Source organism: Leuresthes tenuis, unplaced genomic scaffold (assembly GCF_036924035.1).
Source record: "Leuresthes tenuis unplaced genomic scaffold, fLeuTen1.0.hap1 SCAF_8, whole genome shotgun sequence".
In the NCBI taxonomy this organism is placed as follows: domain Eukaryota; kingdom Metazoa; phylum Chordata; class Actinopteri; order Atheriniformes; family Atherinopsidae; genus Leuresthes; species Leuresthes tenuis.
The window spans coordinates 125,001-144,688 of record NW_027325362.1 but is presented as its reverse complement, the minus strand read 5'-3'; the positions used below and the strand labels follow the sequence as shown (position 1 = coordinate 144,688).

Below are 19,688 nucleotides of genomic sequence, written 5' to 3'. Positions count from 1 at the left end.
CTTCAAACCCATACTACAGCAAATGCTTTTTCTGTAAAAATTTAAAGTTTTGCTGCTTCTTTCTGATTTTTTTTCTTTTTAATTTAGCATTTTTCTTCTTATTTCTGCAGTTTTCTGTCCTTTCACAGCAGTACCTTCCAACTGCCAGTCCGTTTTGCTTTTTTCTTCTCTTTTCTGTACTTTTCTGCCTTCACCCAGCTCCAGGTCCTTTCAAAATTACTTTTCAGACCTGTTGAAACTTACTTAACTTTCTGCTAAATTTTCATTATTTTCAACTTTTTTAGCATGGTCAGCTGTCCCCATTCAGCTCATCAGCATTCTCACTGCTGTTTCGCAGGAACAGCTTTTTCTAGTTCAAGCTCTGAAATAGATGACTGAGAAACACGTTCATGGACCGATGAAACGTGGCATGTATTTGGCACTAGCAGCTTCCCTGAGAGGTGTTCGAAACAGCGATTCCCTTCAAAACAAGCACCCATGTTGTTCTGCCCAAGGCCTTTTTTATCTGGTGTTTCTTCTTTTGAACAGGATTCTGATCAGGATACAGGTGGTTACAGGTTACAAATTTTAGGTTTAGCACGGTGGACCCTTATGGAAAGTGCGGATGAATATGTGTGAATGCACAAATGAACGCGGTTTAAGTGTCTCATAGATTGATCAACTCAGGCAGTTATGTCAGTTCGTCTTCTCTACAGGCTCATGGGACCGTTTATTGTGATGTTGGGAAACATTGTCGGGGATGTGATGCGTTTCCTGTTCCTGTATGCTGAGATCTTCATCCCCTACGCCTGCAGTTTCTGGATTATATTTGGAGGTCAGAGCTTGTGTGTTGACCATCTTTCTGATTTTGAGATGAAAACTGACATCGTCGTGGTAAGAATGATGATAATGTTTTCCCAGGCTCCTCCTCAGTTCCCAGCATGCAGTCTGTCTTGGGCCTTCTCTACAGTCTCTACCGCATCACTCTGGTGGACGAGTACGAGTACGCTGCCATGGTGACGGTGGATGACGTCATGGCTCCTCTGCTGTGTGGGACGTTTCTGGCTGCGTCCTCCATCCTGTGTGTCAACCTGCTGATTGCACTGCTCACCGACACCTTTCAAAGGTCAGGGTTTTCACCTGGACTCACACCTGGACAACGCGAGGTCCAATACTTTAGACCCAGACCAAAGTAACACATGAACTGACACCTGAACCAAGACTTACATCTACCCAGTCATTGACTCGGTGTGTCCAGACTTCTAACTGGTAGTGTTTACTTTCTGTGTGTTTGTCTTTCAGGGTACATGATAACTCGCAGGCCATTGCTGTGATGCAGCAGGCCGCCGTCATCCTGCAGGTGGAGGAGTCCATATCCCTCCTCTTTCGTTTCTATGACGACCGGTACCTTTCCAAACACTGCTGTCCACTGGCTGATGCATGCGACGACATCACAGCAACGCCCCGCTTCCATCATGAGATTGGACGCATAACCACTCAGATCAAAGTCTGTATAAGAAGAACTAAATGTTCTCCGACATCTTGACCAGCTCATGATGGTGTCTGTATCTACTGCAGGAGACTCTGGACCAGTTCCTGGTTTTGTGGAAGGACATGGAGACAATGAGGGGTTCCAGGTGAGACCTTCACACATACATCAAGACAAATGTGAGCAGATGGTCTAACATGGACTGTCTCCAACAGTGTCCAGATGGTTCAGGATCAGCAGAACCAGGAGCTTCAGGACAAGAATCAGCAGAACCAGGAGCTTCAGGACCAGAATCAGCAGAACCAGGAGCTTCAGGACAAGAATCAGCAGAACCAGGAGCTTCAGGACAAGAATCAGCAGAACCAGGAGCTTCAGGACAAGAATCAGCAGAACCAGGAGCTTCAGACCATCCGAGCAGAGTTAAAGGAGCTCCGGACTCTGGTCCAGCAGCTAGTTCAGAAAAGGACTGACTGTGTTTGATTTATATCCAGGTATCTCCAGATATTACAGTACATACAGTACATAATTCAAGCCTATAAAATGAGAGTGTGCTTGTACAGTACTTCCTCTGAGCAGCAGCGCCCCCTGCTGCTGGATGCCAGTGAACTCTTTGATTCTACATGAGACAAGTTGTTCAGGAACCGAAACTGAGATCTGTATCATACAGTCTGAATGCTGAAATGTTGGTAAAATAAACTAAATACTTCATCATTTATTTAGCCATACCCATTCTGTTCCTTTATCAGAACCTTTTAAATATGCAAATTAAATATTTTTGATTAGATATTTTAGAAAGTTTCCTTGGAAGCATTTTTCACCTTGTTGTTTTCTCTTCAACTATTTTGATTTGAAATTCTTTATTTCGAATGTGTAACGAAATTCACAAAAATGAACTGAGTTTACAACAAAAATAAAAATGTATTGATTAAGATTCTGAGTCATCCAGGTCATGGTAATCAGAAGAACTACTGTGGAACAACAGCAGTAAAACAATTTATTAGATAACACAAGTTTTAATAAATCAGACACTTTTCATCCATCATTAATGTATATGATGAATAAATTGAGTCTCATTATTGGAGGGAAAATATTTCCATTTTAAATGTATGAAAGCTCATTAAAGCCACAGTTGGCACATAAAAAAATGGAAGCATACGGAGTCCCGCAAGTGCCACCAGGAGAGAAAGAAAAAAATAAAAATTGGCTATCCATGCACATGGATTACTAAACTGTGCACAGATTGCTCAGGGCCATGTTGTCTGTCTGAAGCAGAGAAGGTGCAGATGAAGAGGTTTGTGTTGAACATGGTAACCATGGTAACCTGCTTTACTGTTTTGGCTCCATGTGTTTGCTTTGCCTTCTCTTAAGAAAGTGGAACGATGAACATGAAGCACAGATTGCAAAAACCGAGCGCAAAGTTTAGTAATCCGTGCACGTGGATTTTCCAACAGTTTTTTTTCTCCTGGTGGCACTTGCAGGGCTCCTGAAGCCTAAAGTGGAGCCAACACAGCAGCGTCCTACCTAACAGGCCCTGAAGTCTGATTTCATCCAAGATGAAATTCCTCTACTTCTCTTCTGATTTGTGACCTCAGTGAACTCTTTCTTACAGCAGTCGGCCATAACAAGTTTGATGTCTTTTTTAAATTCAGTTTTATGTTAATTATGTGAATTATGGACCCATTTATAGTAAAATAGATGGTGAAGAGTATAAATCAGGATTGAGGCTGTACATAGCTTCAGATCCACCACATCACCAAGAAGCTGAAGATGTCCATGAAAAAAACAGGCCTCACAAAGTTATCTTCTAACATAAGAATAGAAGGTTTTACAACCGATGACAACATGGCTCGATGTATTTAAAAAAAATCTCTTTAGTTGAATTATGACCATTTTTTATAATTAAAACATTAAACTGTGATATTAAATTCAATTCAGTTTTATTTATAAAGCGCCAAGAAAAAACTAAGATTTCAGGAAAGATGAAGGCAGAAAAGGGTGGGATGCCCTCTAAGGGTCGGGAATGAGATCCTTCCCCAGTGGAGGAGTTCAGGTATCTCGGGTCTTGTTCACAGTGAGGAACTAATGGAGCGTGAGATTGACGGCGGATCGGTGCGGCGTCTGCAGTGTTGCTCTGCACCGACCCGTCTGTGAAGAAGGAGCTGAGCCAGAAGGAGAAGCTCTCTACTTACTGGTCAGTCTACGTTCACATCCTCTCCTTTGGTCCCGAGCTGTGGGGAGAGACCGAAAGGACGAAATGGGTTTCCTCCGCAGGGGGTCTGGGCCTCCCTTAGAGACAGGGTGAGAAGCTCAGTCCTCCGGGAGGGGCTCGGAGTAGAACCGCTGCTCCTCCAGAGAGGAGTAAGATGAGGTGGCATCTGGTTAGGATGCCCCCTGGAGGCCTCCCTGGGGAGGTGTTCTGGGCCCGTCCCACTGGGAGGAGACCCGGGGAAGACCCAGGACACGTTGGAGAGACTATGGCCTGGGAACGCCTCGGGGTCCCCCGGAGGAGCTGGAGGAAGTGGCCGGGGACAGGAAGGCCTGGGTTTCTCTGTTAAAGCTGCTGCCCCCGTGACCCCCGGAGAAGCAGCAGATAATGGATGGATGAAGGCAGAAAACAGGAATAAACATTAATGTGGCTTTAACCAGATTAAATTCACTGATGGAGATTCATCACAAAAGCAACACCCCAACCTCAGATTTCTACCTCAGCTTCCTCTCTGCTACACTTCAACTTTCTATATGTTTGTCAGCTGATTTATGTTGGAGTCATTACTACAGAATATACTGACTGATAATTCATGCTGTAGCAGTATAATTTCCCATCTGGGATTATTCAAATATTATTATTATTAGTTACACTTCCTCATTAGATAAAGTTTTTGAGTTTATTTAATTAATTTATTTCTTTGTAGATATTTTTTAATCAAAGATAATATTCTTACTTTCCCTTATTTCAAAGCTCGTGCTTATTTACCTTAAAACGTGTCACAAATTATTTACACGCCTTGTTTTCTCGCGGCCCCGCCCAGCCGGTAATCATTTCCGGTTCCGGGATCTTCTTGTTCCAGCAGCCTCATCGCAGTGAGAGGAAAGATGGCGGCCGCCGACACCGACAGAGATCCACCGTCGGCTCTGTGTTCTGAGTTCCTGGATTTCTCCGCCAAGGACACCGCGTCGGTACGTGGCTCATTGATCAGAGGTCCCCGCGGACCGTGTCCGCTTCTGCCCCGCCTCAGCCGGGCCTCCCTCCGCCGCTGAGCGCAGGGTTCGGAGGTTAAGCTGCCTGCGGCTCGGCTTGTTTTTCGGGCTAAAACTAAAGCTCAGCAGGCTGCGCTGCTGTGAAACATCTGGACCCAGAAATCGCTGCTGTCAGTTTGTCAGGGCTCGTTGTGTCGCTTTTGTTTACCTCCTCCCGCTGTTTGGAACGGTTCCTGCACGTTGGTTTAACGGTTAGTTCAACGGCACCGGCTCTGGTGTTAGGTCAGTTGTTGTGTCCCTGTGTGGAGAGAGGTTCCACCTCTGGGCCACGGAGGTTCCACCTCTGGGCCACGGAGGTTCCACCTCTGGGACACGGAGGTTCCACCTCTGGGACACGGAGGTTCCACCTCTGGGCCACGGAGGTTCCACCTCTGGGCCACGGAGGTTCCACCTCTGGGCCACGGAGGTTCCACCTCTGGGACACGGAGGTTCCACCTCTGGGCCACGGAGGTTCCACCTCTGGGACACGGAGGTTCCACCTCTGGGACACGGAGGTGAGGTCAGCCCTGACACCTGACCACAGGCAGTGGTTACCATGACAACACAGAATAGCTTACAGATGCAACACCTGTGGCTAACAGGTGAGAGAACAGGTGCAGTTTGTTGTTGACAGTAAACTGAACCTGTTGGTGGTTTTGAACCCGTTGAACCTGACTCACTTTGATCAGGTGAGTGACACCGATGTCACACAGGTGCACGGGAGAGAAGTGTGTGCTGTTCACCACATGACAGATTACAGGTGGGTCAGGGGGAGCACAGGTGGGTCAGGGGGAGCACGGGTGTGTCAGGGGGAGCACAGGTGTGTCAGGGGGAGCACAGGTGTGTCAGGGAGCTGCACAGGTGGGTCAGGGGGAGCACGGGTGGGTCAGGGGGAGCACAGGTGGGTCAGGGGGAGCACGGGTGTGTCAGGGGGAGCACGGGTGTGTCAGGGGGAGCACAGGTGTGTCAGGGAGCTGCACAGGTGGGTCAGGGAGAGCACAGGTGTGTCAGGGAGCTGCACAGGTGGGTCAGGGAGAGCACAGGTGTGTCAGGGAGCTGCACAGGTGTGTCAGGGGGAGCACAGGTGTGTCAGGGAGCTGCACAGGTGTGTCAGGGGGAGCACAGGTGTGTCAGGGAGCTGCACAGGTGTGTCAGGGAGCTGCACAGGTGTGTCAGGGAGCTGCACAGGTGTGTCAGGGGGAGCACAGGTGTGTCAGGGAGCTGCACAGGTGGGTCAGGGAGAGCACAGGTGTGTCAGGGAGCTGCACAGGTGGGTCAGGGGGAGCACAAGTGGGTCAGGGAGCTGCACAGGTGTGTCAGGGAGCTGCACAGGTGTGTCAGGGGGAGCACAGGTGTGTCAGGGGGAGCACAGGTGTGTCAGGGGGAGCACAGGTGTGTCAGGGGGAGCACAGGTGTGTCAGGGAGAGCACAGGTGTGTCAGGGAGCTGCACAGGTGTGTCAGGGAGCTGCACAGGTGTGTCAGGGGGAGCACAGGTGTGTCAGGGGGAGCACAGGTGTGTCAGGGGGAGCACAGGTGTGTCAGGGGGAGCACAGGTGTGTCAGGGAGAGCACAGGTGTGTCAGGGAGCTGCACAGGTGTGTCAGGGGGAGCACAGGTGTGTCAGGGGGAGCACGGGTGTGTCAGGGAGCTGCACAGGTGTGTCAGGGGGAGCACAGGTGTGTCAGGGGGAGCACAGGTGGGTCAGGGAGAGCACAGGTGTGTCAGGGAGCTGCACAGGTGTGTCAGGGGGAGCACAGGTGGGTCAGGGGGAGCACAGGTGTGTCAGGGAGCTGCACAGGTGTGTCAGGGGGAGCACGGGTGGGTCAGGGGGAGCACAGGTGTGTCAGGGGGAGCACGGGTGGGTCAGGGGGAGCACAGGTGGGTCAGGGAGAGTACAGGTGGGTCAGGGAGCTGCACAGGTGTGTCAGGGGGAGCACAGGTGGGTCAGGGAGAGCACGGGTGGGTCAGGGAGAGCACGGGTGTGTCAGGGGGAGCACGGGTGTGTCAGGGAGCTGCACAGGTGGGTCAGGGAGCTGCACAGGTGTGTCAGGGGGAGCACGGGTGTGTCAGGGAGCTGCACAGGTGGGTCAGGGGGAGCACAGGTGGGTCAGGGAGCTGCACAGGTGGGTCAGGGGGAGCACGGGTGGGTCAGGGAGGTGCACGGGTGGGTCAGGGAGGTGCACGGGTGGGTCAGGGAGGTGCACGGGTGGGTCAGGGAGGTGCACAGGTGTGTCAGGGAGGTGCACAGGTGTGTCAGGGAGCTGCACAGGTGGGTCAGGGGGAGCACAGGTGGGTCAGGGGGAGCACGGGTGGGTCAGGGGGAGCACAGGTGGGTCAGGGAGCTGCACAGGTGTGTCAGGGGGAGCACAGGTGGGTCAGGGAGCTGCACAGGTGTGTCAGGGGGAGCACAGGTGGGTCAGGGAGCTGCACAGGTGTGTCAGGGGGAGCACAGGTGGGTCAGGGAGCTGCACAGGTGGGTCAGGGGGAGCACAGGTGGGTCAGGGAGCTGCACAGGTGGGTCAGGGGGAGCACAGGTGTGTTCATCTCCACATCATCAAAGAACACTTCAGACCTGCAGTCGTGGGTCTGCTGGTTATGTTGACGGTTAAAATGGCTGCAGGTGGAAGCAGCGCGCTGATGAGTTTGGGGGCGGAGTTAACTTGTGTCAGCTGTATCCAGGTCAGTGTGTCATGAGCTGATTATTGACAAGCTCAGCGACAGCCAGCACGCACACCTGCAGCTCGGCGTGCTGCACACCTGCAGCTCGGCGTGCTGCACACCTGCAGCTCGGCGTGCTGCACACAGTTTATATTGTGGCGGCTCTGCAGGCCTGTGTTTAGGGGGGCGGAGTCGAGGGGCCCGGGGCCCCCGTCATTACGCCTTTGCATTGTGTAAACACCTTGATGTGTTTCACCTGACTCAGTCCCAGCCGCCACTGTGACATCACGCCACCCTCCTGAAGGCGTGCTGTCGTCAGTTCGCAGTGAGGTCATCAGCTGTCACTGTATCGATCAATCACACAATCTGACAAGTTCTGCTCTGTGCTGGGTCCAGTTCTCTGGATCAGGGTCTTCGGTTGTCTGTTCCTTATCTCTGATCAATCAAACTAATGTCTCCTCCCCCCTCAGCGGTGGCTGGCAGCGGCCGACCTGCAGCAGGAGGTGTACCGCCACCTGGCTGTGTATGTACCCAGAATCCTCTGCCAGGGTCTGAGCGGAGGCAGCAGGGAGGAGCAGAGGGAGGAGCTGGGCTGTCAGCTGCTGCTGCTGGCGCCGCTGGAGTGGTTCCTGCTGGGGGAGGAGCCAGCGGCCGGCCTCGCCTCCCTGCAGGAGCGCAACCAGCCGTCACCGCTGTGTGGCCACGTGTTCAAGGTGGGGGAGCCCACCTACTCCTGCAGGTAACACACACACGCACACACACACGCACACCACACACACACACGCACACGCACACAGAGACACACCTGCGCAGGTAACACACACACACAGAGACACACAGACACACACACGCACACACACACACACAGACACACACACACACACACACACACACGCACGCAGTGACGGAGACACATTGTGTGTGGTTGTGTGTTCAGGGAGTGTGCAGCTGACTCGACGTGCGTTCTGTGCATGAAGTGTTTCCTGGAGAGTGTGCACAAAGACCATCGATACAGAGTGAGTACACACACACACTGGGTCAGTTAGGCTGGAGGTGAGCGTTAGGGTTAGGGTGGATGTGAGCGTTAGGGTTAGGGTGGAGGTGAGTGTTAGGGTTAGGGTGGAGGTGAGCGTTAGGGTTAGGGTGGAGGTGAGCGTTAGGGTTAGGGTGGAGGTGAGCGTTAGGGTTAGGGTGGAGGTGAGCGTTAGGGTGGAGGTGAGCGTTAGGGTTAGGGTGGAGGTGAGCGTTAGGGTGGATGTGAGCGTTAGGGTGGATGTTAGGGTTAGGGTGGATGTGAGCGTTAGGGTGGAGGTGAGCGTTAGGGTTAGGGGGGATGTGAGCGTTAGGGTGGAGGTGAGTGTTAGGGTTAGGGTGGATGTGAGCGTTAGGGTTAGGGTGGATGTGAGCGTTAGGGTTAGGGTGGATGTGAGCGTTAGGGTGGAGGTGAGCGTTAGGGTGGAGGTGAGCGTTAGGGTTAGGGTGGATGTGAGCGTTAGGGTGGAGGTGAGCGTTAGGGTGGAGGTGAGCGTTAGGGTGGAGGTGAGCGTTAGGGTTAGGGTGGATGTGAGCGTTAGGGTGGAGGTGAGCGTTAGGGTTAGGGGGGATGTGAGCGTTAGGGTGGAGGTGAGCGTTAGGGTTAGGGGGGATGTGAGCGTTAGGGTGGAGGTGAGCGTTAGGGTTAGGGTGCAGGTGAGCGTTAGGCTGGAGGTGAAGTCCTGAGGGAAGCTTGTCTCTGCTGACAGCACCGCAGGGTTCAGGGGAACGCTGATGTTGGTGTAAACCAAACGCTCCCAGGTGTTAGGGTTAGGGTGGAGGTGAGCGTTAGGGTGGAGGTGAGCGTTAGGGTTAGGGTGGATGTGAGCGTTAGGGTTAGGGTGGATGTGAGCGTTAGGGTGGAGGTGAGCGTTAGGGTGGAGGTGAGCGTTAGGGTGCAGGTGAGCGTTAGGGTGGAGGTGAGCGTTAGGGTTAGGGTGGAGGTGAGCGTTAGGCTGGAGGTGAAGTCCTGAGGGAAGCTTGTCTCTGCTGACAGCACCGCAGGGTTCAGGGGAACGCTGATGTTGGTGTAAACCAAACGCTCCCAGGTGTTAGGGTTAGGGTGGAGGTGAGCGTTAGGGTGGAGGTGAGCGTTAGGGTTAGGGTGGATGTGAGCGTTAGGGTTAGGGTGGATGTGAGCGTTAGGGTGGAGGTGAGCGTTAGGGTGGAGGTGAGCGTTAGGGTTAGGGTGCAGGTGAGCGTTAGGGTGCAGGTGAGCGTTAGGGTGGAGGTGAGCGTTAGGGTTAGGGTGGAGGTGAGCGTTAGGCTGGAGGTGAAGTCCTGAGGGAAGCTTGTCTCTGCTGACAGCACCGCAGGGTTCAGGGGAACGCTGATGTTGGTGTAAACCAAACGCTCCCAGGTGTTAGGGTTAGGGTGGAGGTGAGCGTTAGGGTGGAGGTGAGCGTTAGGGTTAGGGTGGATGTGAGCGTTAGGGTTAGGGTGGATGTGAGCGTTAGGGTGGAGGTGAGCGTTAGGGTTAGGGTGGAGGTGAGCCCAGGTGTTAGGGTTAGGGTGGAGGTGAGCGTTAGGGTGGAGGTGAGCGTTAGGGTTAGGGTGGATGTGAGCGTTAGGGTTAGGGTGGAGGTGAGCGTTAGGGTGCAGGTGAGCGTTAGGGTGGAGGTGAGCGTTAGGGTTAGGGTGGAGGTGAGCGTTAGGGTGGAGGTGAGCGTTAGGGTGGAGGTGAGCGTTAGGGTTAGGGTGGATGTGAGCGTTAGGGTTAGGGTGGAGGTGAGCGTTAGGGTGCAGGTGAGCGTTAGGGTGGAGGTGAGCGTTAGGGTTAGGGTGGAGGTGAGCGTTAGGGTGGAGGTGAGCGTTAGGGTGGAGGTGAGCGTTAGGGTGGAGGTGAGCGTTAGGGTGGAGGTGAGCCCAGGTGTTAGCGGGTCGCTGGGTTGATGATGTTAAACTAAGCTCAGAGATTGGCTGCGGTCTGCTTTCAGCTCAGTTTAGTCTTGGCTGTTCTGCTGAGTCTCTGCATGTTGGAGCTGCTCAGGTCCCCCATCAGCTGTGGTCAGACGGGTTAAAGCTGCAGGGGAACGTAAGGGAGAGGAAGCTCTGGTTATCAAACACTCAGGTGGGGTCCAGGGAAAGTTTTGAAAAGGTTGGAATGGGTCGGCGCTGCCCACGACTGTTGGTGTGTTTGCAGATGACTACATCAGGAGGTGGAGGTTTCTGTGACTGTGGAGATGCTGAGGCCTGGAAGGAGGGCCCCTACTGTCAGAAACACACTCCCACCGATGGAAGCAGAGACTCACAGAAGGTGAGACATCCACCTGTTCATCCGCCCATGGGTGACGTTGTAGGTTTAGAGGGAGCAACAGTGTGAACTATGGCTGAAACCACTCATGGAATAACTCTACTGCTACCACTGAAAATTCTCGATGTAAATGATCTGCTTTAATGCTTCGTTTAATTCCCACCAACAGGCTTTGCTCAGTGGTCCATCATATTGTCCTTAATGTGCCTCTGGCCATCAGAGCAGCTTCAGCCTGTTAATGTGAACTAATATTCTGAGTCACATCAAAGTCTCATTTTATCAGACCATGTTGTATCTGTAAAATCAGAGACTGCTGGTTAAGGTGTCGTGTTAATAAAACAGGAAATAAGAGGCTTTGTTAGGCTTTTGGCTGTAATAAAATACACTACGAAAGAGACAGTAGGAGAGAAGCAGACAGATGTTAACACAGCTGGACATTAGCTAGAAAGCTAATACCTGCAGTGAGGCTGGTGTGGCGCTATGCTTTCAGGTGACCTCTGGCTGAAACAACCTGCTTGTTTTCCAGGACCCTGTCACCCAGCTGCCACCCGACATAGTTGCCAGGGGTTACAGCATATTCTACATCATCCTGAAGTACGCTGTGGACCTGCTGACCTGGGAACAAGAAGTGCAGCTGCCTGCAGGACTGGAGCCCCCGTACGTGCACGCACCCCAACTATATATGTATATATATATGTAAAACAGTTACACGCACTGCTGAGACGCACTGCTGAGACGCAGTAACGTGCACTGCTGAGACGCAGTAACGCGCACTGCTGAGACGCAGTAGCGCGCACTGCTGAGACGCAGTAACGCGCACTGCTGAGACGCACTGCTGAGATGCAGTAGCGCGCACTGCTGAGACGCAGTAACGCGCACTGCTGAGACGCACTGCTGAGACGCAGTAACGCGCACTGCTGAGACGCAGTAGCGCGCACTGCTGAGACGCACTGCTGAGACGCAGTAGCGCGCACTGCTGAGACGCAGTAACGCGCACTGCTGAGACGCACTGCTGAGACGCAGTAGCGCGCACTGCTGAGATGCAGTAACGCGCACTGCTGAGACGCACTGCTGAGATGCAGTAACGCGCACTGCTGAGACGCACTGCTGAGACGCACTGCTGAGACGCAGTAGCGCGCACTGCTGAGACGCAGTAACGCGCACTGCTGAGACGCAGTAGCGCGCACTGCTGAGACGCAGTAACGCGCACTGCTGAGACGCACTGCTGAGACGCACTGCTGAGATGCAGTAACGCGCACTGCTGAGACGCACTGCTGAGACGCACTGCTGAGATGCAGTAGCGCGCACTGCTGAGACGCACTGCTGAGATGCAGTAGCGCGCACTGCTGAGACGCAGTAGCGCGCACTGCTGAGACGCAGTAGCGCGCACTGCTGAGACGCAGTAGCGCGCACTGCTGAGACGCAGTAGCGCGCACTGCTGAGACGCAGTAACGCGCACTGCTGAGACGCACTGCTGAGACGCAGTAGCGCGCACTGCTGAGACGCAGTAACGCGCACTGCTGAGACGCACTGCTGAGACGCACTGCTGAGATGCAGTAGCGCGCACTGCTGAGACGCACTGCTGAGACGCACTGCTGAGATGCAGTAGCGCGCACTGCTGAGACGCAGTAGCGCGCACTGCTGAGACGCAGTAGCGCGCACTGCTGAGACGCAGTAGCGCGCACTGCTGAGACGCAGTAGCGCGCACTGCTGAGACGCAGTAGCGCGCACTGCTGAGACGCAGTAACGCGCACTGCTGAGACGCAGTAACGCGCACTGCTGAGACGCAGTAACGCGCACTGCTGAGACGCACTGCTGAGACGCAGTAGCGCGCACTGCTGAGACGCAGTAGCGCGCACTGCTGAGACGCAGTAGCGCGCACTGCTGAGACGCAGTAGCGCGCACTGCTGAGACGCAGTAGCGCGCACTGCTGAGACGCAGTAGCGCGCACTGCTGAGACGCAGTAGCGCGCACTGCTGAGACGCAGTAGCGCGCACTGCTGAGACGCAGTAGCGCGCACTGCTGACGTGCACTGCTGAGACGCAGTAACGTGCACTGCTGAGACGCAGTAACGCGCACTGCTGAGACGCAGTAGCGCGCACTGCTGAGACGCACTGCTGAGACGCAGTAGCGCGCACTGCTGAGACGCAGTAACGTGCACTGCTGAGACGCAGTAACGTGCACTGCTGAGACGCAGTAACGCGCACTGCTAACGTGCACTGCTGAGACGCAGTAGCGCGCACTGCTGAGACGCAGTAGCGCGCACTGCTGAGACGCAGTAGCGCGCACTGCTGAGACGCAGTAGCGCGCACTGCTGAGACGCAGTAACGCGCACTGCTGAGACGCACTGCTGAGATGCAGTAGCGCGCACTGCTGAGACGTAGTAACGCGCACTGCTGAGACGCACTGCTGAGATGCAGTAGCGCGCACTGCTGAGACGCACTGCTGAGACGCAGTAGCGCGCACTGCTGAGACGCAGTAGCGCGCACTGCTGAGACGTAGTAACGCGCACTGCTGAGACGCACTGCTGAGACGCACTGCTGAGATGCAGTAACGCGCACTGCTGAGACGCACTGCTGAGACGCAGTAGCGCGCACTGCTGAGACGCAGTAGCGCGCACTGCTGAGACGCAGTAACGTGCACTGCTGAGACGCAGTAACGCGCACTGCTGAGACGCACTGCTGAGACGCACTGCTGAGACGCACTGCTGAGACGCAGTAGCGCGCACTGCTGAGACGCAGTAGCGCGCACTGCTGAGACGCAGTAGCGCGCACTGCTGAGACGCAGTAGCGCGCACTGCTGAGACGCAGTAGCGCGCACTGCTGAGACGCAGTAGCGCGCACTGCTGAGACGCAGTAGCGCGCACTGCTGAGACGCAGTAGCGCGCACTGCTGACGTGCACTGCTGAGACGCAGTAACGTGCACTGCTGAGACGCAGTAACGCGCACTGCTGAGACGCAGTAGCGCGCACTGCTGAGACGCACTGCTGAGACGCAGTAGCGCGCACTGCTGAGACGCAGTAACGTGCACTGCTGAGACGCAGTAACGTGCACTGCTGAGACGCAGTAACGCGCACTGCTAACGTGCACTGCTGAGACGCAGTAGCGCGCACTGCTGAGACGCAGTAACGCGCACTGCTGAGACGCAGTAGCGCGCACTGCTGAGACGCAGTAGCGCGCACTGCTGAGACGCAGTAGCGCGCACTGCTGAGACGCAGTAGCGCGCACTGCTGAGACGCAGTAACGCGCACTGCTGAGACGCACTGCTGAGATGCAGTAGCGCGCACTGCTGAGACGTAGTAACGCGCACTGCTGAGACGCACTGCTGAGATGCAGTAGCGCGCACTGCTGAGACGCACTGCTGAGACGCAGTAGCGCGCACTGCTGAGACGCAGTAGCGCGCACTGCTGAGACGTAGTAACGCGCACTGCTGAGACGCACTGCTGAGACGCAGTAGCGCGCACTGCTGAGACGCACTGCTGAGACGCACTGCTGAGATGCAGTAACGCGCACTGCTGAGACGCACTGCTGAGACGCAGTAGCGCGCACTGCTGAGACGCAGTAGCGCGCACTGCTGAGACGCAGTAACGTGCACTGCTGAGACGCAGTAACGCGCACTGCTGAGACGCACTGCTGAGACGCACTGCTGAGACGCACTGCTGAGACGCAGTAACGTGCACTGCTGAGACGCAGTAGCGCGCACTGCTGAGACGCAGTAACGTGCACTGCTGAGACGCAGTAACGTGCACTGCTGAGACGCAGTAACGCGCACTGCTAACGTGCACTGCTGAGACGCAGTAACGTGCACTGCTGAGACGCAGTAACGCGCACTGCTAACGTGCACTGCTGAGACGCAGTAGCGCGCACTGCTGAGACGCAGTAACGTGCACTGCTGAGACGCAGTAGCGCGCACTGCTGAGACGCAGTAGCGCGCACTGCTGAGACGCAGTAACGCGCACTGCTGAGACGCCGTAACGTGCACTGCTGAGACGCAGTAACGTGCACTGCTAACGCAGTAACTCGCGCTAAGATGTACTGCTAACATGAAGTAATGCATGTGTATTATTCAGGGAAATACTGAGAGGTGCTGAGTGTGAATTTGGAGGAAAACTGGGGAAAAACGGCAGCTTCTGACCCGTGATTGTGTCGCTGGGGGCTGCGACTGAAGCTCAGTGGTGCTAGTTGCAGGAGAAGCAGCCGTGGGTTGGGGTGGGGTCTCTGGTATGAATGAACAACTGTTCGGCAAAGTGATTGGGACTTTTTCAGTAGAATAAGATCTGCTTTCTGTGTGTGTGTCCGTGCACATGTGCAGGGAGAGGGGGGACACCTACTACTGCATGCTGTTCAATGACGAGGTCCACACCTACGAACAGGTGATCTACACGCTGCAGAAAGCCGTCAGCTGCAGCCACAAAGAAGCCGTCAGCTTTGCCACCACCGTGGACCGAGACGTCAGTGCTCACACATGCACAGCACATGCACAGCACATGCACTGCACATGCACAGCACATGCACATATACACATATTCTCCAGGTTAATGCTCCCTGCTGCTGTCTTTGTGTGTGTGCAGGGCAGGAAGTCTGTCCGATACGGAGACTTTCAATTCTGTGAACAGGCTAAGTCTGTCATAGTGGTAAGAATTCTGGTTCTGATTCATTGATTTTATGTGTTCTTGTCGAGCCTCTGACCCCTGACCTGCCCCCTTCCCTCAGAGGAACACCAGCCGCCAGTCAAAGCCTCTCAGGGTGGAGGTGATGCACTCGTCTGTTGTGGCTCATCAGTGTTTTGCTCTGAAGGCTCTGAGCTGGTTGGGACAGATCCTTCAGTACTCCGGTACGTCTGGCTCCATTACCCATAAATCCCTGTGAGCTCCTGCTGCTGATGTGGTGACTGCTGACTCTGTTTCAGATGGTCTCAGGAGGATCCTGTGCCAGGTGGGCCTGCAGAGGGTTCCAGAAGGAGAGAAACCCTCTCTGGTGGACCGCCTGATGCTCAATGACTCAAAGATGTGGAAAGGTAAGTGATCCCTAGACCTGGTGTGTAGGTCCCAGCTGTCCGCTCTGAGATCAGGTAGCATCACCTGTCTGTGTCTGCAGGAGCGAGGAACATCTACCACCAGTTGCTCATGAACAGCCTCCTCATGGACCTCGAATACAAAAAGATCTTTGCCATCCAGTTTGCCAAGGTAACTCACTTGTACACTTGTGTGCTGATCAGTGCAACTAGTTTACATCTGGTGGGTGCATGTGATGACCTGGTGGGAGGAGCCTAGAGTGTTTGTCTAGCCTTTACCTTTTACCCACGTTAAAACACCTCAAAGTGTGACCCGATTTTCCCAATCGGGTCCAGGTATGTTTGGCTTCTCTGTTGGTGCCATCAGGAAACTGCAGAGCTGTTCTGGACAGTGACGTGCTCAGTTTAACACGGTGTTTAAATCCTAAGCCGGGATCAAACCGCCTGACAGCCGGTGCTCTGATCGGGTCTGAAGGCAAAACGATCCGATTCTGGAAGTGTTTGTCTCTGAGGTTGTGGACCTGTGAAAGAAAGCTTGTCTCATAAAGCGTGTCAGCCTTGAAACCAAGAGCTCAGGTGAGAAGAGCTGCAGGTAAACAGTTCAACTGGTTATCTGCTCTGCAGATGTAGAACAGGTGGAGGTGATCTTAACTGATCGATCGGTAGCGTTGGAAGTAACAACAAAGCCCTAAGGAAAGATGATCAATAACCTGATCAGTATAACTCGAACCCCTCCTGTCCTCAGTCTCTAAAATGTTCCAGAAAATAGTTCCAGTTGTCCTCAGATGATGAGCAGATCAGAGAAAACAACATAAATCTGAGGTTTTAAATGAAATAAAAATCCTTCTTGTTGGTTTAAAGTTTCAAAGGAAACTCTTTGGGACGTTTTGATTGGTGGAGGGTCGTGGTTCTGACAGGTGGTGTCGGTCTGTAAGGAGTGTGTCAGTTTGTTGTGTGACTGAGGAAGACAACCTGTGCGTGAGTGATGTAACGATGAATAACAACGACCTCGGCTCAGGTTTCTCTGGTACCCCACTGATATTACTGAGAGCAGAGTTCTGACCCGTTAGCTGCGGCTAGGGTTCCTGGTTCTGAGACCTGAACTGCTTTCCAGATGTTTGAGGACAGTTTACACATCTGTCGGCTCCAGAATACGAGATCGGCAGCACGGTTTCTGCAGTCAAAGTTCTGGTTGACTGTGTTTTAGTGGGGTGGTGGTTTGGGTCGGGTCGGGGTGTCAACAGCGACCTCTGACCCAGAGGTGAAATGTCGTCCCCCTTTAGAACTACAGACGCCTTCAGACAGATTTTATGGAGGACGACCACGAGCGGGTGGTGTCGGTGACCTCACTGTCCGTACAGCTCTTCACTGTCCCGACCGTGGTGAGTAGCTCCTCCCCCTCCTCTTCACCCCACACACCTGAGTCTCTCCGTCTCCCCTGTCTCTCCTGCTGGTAGAACTACGAACACTTGCAGAGCGACTATGTGAAAGATGACCACGACCGTGAGTTCTCCATCACTGACCTGTCAGTGCAAATGTTCACCGTCCCGTCTCTGGTGAGTTCCAGGACACGACCTGACGACATCCTCAGCCAGTCTGACATCATACCTCATCGAACCGGATCACACTGGGTGTCTGGTTTGAACTTTTCATGTTCACATTGATCCCAGAGCAGGTGACGAAGTTAGACTTACCTGTAACCGCATCACACACACACTGGACTGTGGTAAGATGGCCACCTTTCATGTGGGGGACAAAGGTTCAAATCCCCTGCATGAAAGGTATTACCTCCAGTGGGGGTCCTCAGGCCAGACCCTCTTACCCTGACTGCCTGTAAGTTGCTTTGGATAAAAACTTCTGCTAAATGCAGAAACATAAACACACACAGAGACAACCTGCTGAAGCAGTGGTCGTTCTGTCATTTGCCTTTATTCTGATTACTGGAGAGAGCTCAGCAGTAACCTGCTGTAGTTAGGAGTATCATAATCATTACAGCTTCAATCAATACCTGATCATCAGTTCAGTTCACTAAATGCATCAACAGACTCTAGAGTTCTGTGTGACTGTTACTGTACTCGCTCCTCTAACTTCCTGTTTATAGTGAAACCATCCTGGATTCTTCCTGGAGGCCCTATCATCCAATCAGATAGCCTCTCTCTGTTAGAGCTGTTCTGTAGAACTTGTTCTGCAAACTAAAGTATGTGTCCGATGTCATGGGAAAAACACGCGTGTGTGAACGCCGCAGGCCCGGATACTCATGGTGGAGGAGAACCTGATGACCACCATCATCAGGACATTCGTGGACCACCTCCGTCACAGAGACCTGCAGGGACGCTTCCAGTTCGACCGCTACACGGCCCAGCAGGCCTTCAAGTTTGGTCGGGTCCAGAGCCTCATTGGAGACCTGAAGTGAGAACCAGTTCCACACCTGACACCTGTCTGACCGCCTGCCAGAACTCCCAGTTTAACCATTTGCTGCGTCTGCAGGTACATCCTCATCAGCCCACCCTCTGACTGGAGCCACCAGCTCAGACTCAAGTTTCTGGAAGGCTTTAACGCTTTTCTGGAGCTGCTCAAATGTATGCAGGTAAGTCGGACTCCCAGCACGCGATCCACCTGCTCAGGTGCAGCTGCTCTGTGTCTTCACCTGTCTGTGTGTCTCAGGGTATGGACCCCGTGGTGAGACAAGTGGGGCAGCACATAGAGATGGAGCCCGAGTGGGAGGCAGCGTTCACCCTGCAGATGAAGCTGACCCACATCATCTCCATGATCCAGGAGTGGTGCTCCACCGACGTAAGCCAACACACCTGTAACCCACACACCTGTAACACACACACCTGTAACACACACACCTGTGACACACACACCTGTAACACACACACCTGTAACACACACACCTGTAACACACACACCTGTAACACACACACCTGTAACACACACACCTGTAACACACACACCTGTTACACACACACCTGTAACACACACACCTGTAACACACACACCTGTAACACACACACCTGTAACACACACACCTGTAACACATACACCTGTAACACACACACCTGTAACACACACACCTGTAACACACACACCTGTTACACACACACCTGTAACACACACACCTGTAACACACACACCTGTAACACACACACCTGTAACACACACACCTGTAACACACACACCTGTGACACACACACCTGTGACACACACACCTGTGACACACACACCTGTAACACACACACCTGTAACACACACACCTGTAACACACACACCTGTTACACACACACCTGTAACACACACACCTGTAACACACACACCTGTAACACACACACCTGTAACACACACACCTGTAACACACACACCTGTAACACACACACCTGTTACACACACACCTGTAACACACACACCTGTAACACACACACCTGTAACACACACACCTGTTACACACACACCTGTAACACACACACCTGTAACACACACACCTGTGACACACACACCTGTGACACACACACCTGTAACACACACACCTGTAACACACACACCTGTAACACACACACCTGTTACACACACACCTGTAACACACACACCTGTAACACACACACCTGTAACACACACACCTGTAACACACACACCTGTTACACACACACCTGTAACACACACACCTGTAACACACACACCTGTGACACACACACCTGTGACACACACACCTGTGACACACACACCTGTAACACACACACCTGTAACACACACACCTGTAACACACACACCTGTTACACACACACCTGTAACACACACACCTGTAACACACACACCTGTAACACACACACCTGTAACACACACACCTGTTACACACACACCTGTAACACACACACCTGTGACACACACACCTGTGACACACACACCTGTGACACACACACCTGTGACACACACACCTGTGACACACACACCTGTAACACACACACCTGTAACACACACACCTGTAACACACACACCTGTAACACACACACCTGTGACACACACACCTGT

The 19,688-nt window shown here is 53.4% G+C and overlaps 2 protein-coding genes across 3 annotated transcripts in view; both read left to right on the top strand.

The window, feature by feature from the left end:
* The window catches only part of LOC140313358 (uncharacterized), a 32,027-nt gene extending 29,840 nt beyond the window's left edge, over positions 1-2,187 (top strand). The window contains exons 17-21 of the mRNA XM_072391432.1: positions 696-814; positions 901-1,105; positions 1,282-1,486; positions 1,558-1,616; positions 1,684-2,187. Of these exons, the coding sequence (XP_072247533.1) occupies positions 696-814; positions 901-1,105; positions 1,282-1,486; positions 1,558-1,616; positions 1,684-1,948 (853 nt within the window). The 3' untranslated portion in view covers positions 1,949-2,187. The remainder of the gene's footprint in view (positions 1-695; positions 815-900; positions 1,106-1,281; positions 1,487-1,557; positions 1,617-1,683) is intronic.
* A 2,337-nt stretch (positions 2,188-4,524) lies between these two features.
* The window catches only part of ubr2 (ubiquitin protein ligase E3 component n-recognin 2), a 41,874-nt gene continuing 26,710 nt past the window's right edge, over positions 4,525-19,688 (top strand). The window contains exons 1-14 of one of the 2 annotated variants that reach the window (XM_072390442.1): positions 4,525-4,645; positions 7,834-8,102; positions 8,301-8,379; positions 10,539-10,652; positions 11,176-11,306; positions 14,961-15,099; positions 15,220-15,282; positions 15,362-15,482; positions 15,558-15,665; positions 15,746-15,834; positions 17,120-17,218; positions 17,908-18,071; positions 18,150-18,249; positions 18,327-18,455. In XM_072390442.1, coding sequence (XP_072246543.1) covers positions 4,562-4,645; positions 7,834-8,102; positions 8,301-8,379; positions 10,539-10,652; positions 11,176-11,306; positions 14,961-15,099; positions 15,220-15,282; positions 15,362-15,482; positions 15,558-15,665; positions 15,746-15,834; positions 17,120-17,218; positions 17,908-18,071; positions 18,150-18,249; positions 18,327-18,455 — 1,689 coding nt within the window. In that variant the 5' untranslated portion in view covers positions 4,525-4,561. Of the gene's footprint in view, positions 4,646-7,833; positions 8,103-8,300; positions 8,380-10,538; positions 10,653-11,175; positions 11,307-14,960; positions 15,100-15,219; positions 15,283-15,361; positions 15,483-15,557; positions 15,666-15,745; positions 15,835-16,945; positions 17,045-17,119; positions 17,219-17,907; positions 18,072-18,149; positions 18,250-18,326; positions 18,456-19,688 lie in introns of both variants that reach the window. The other variant, XM_072390441.1, reaches the window with a different exon arrangement.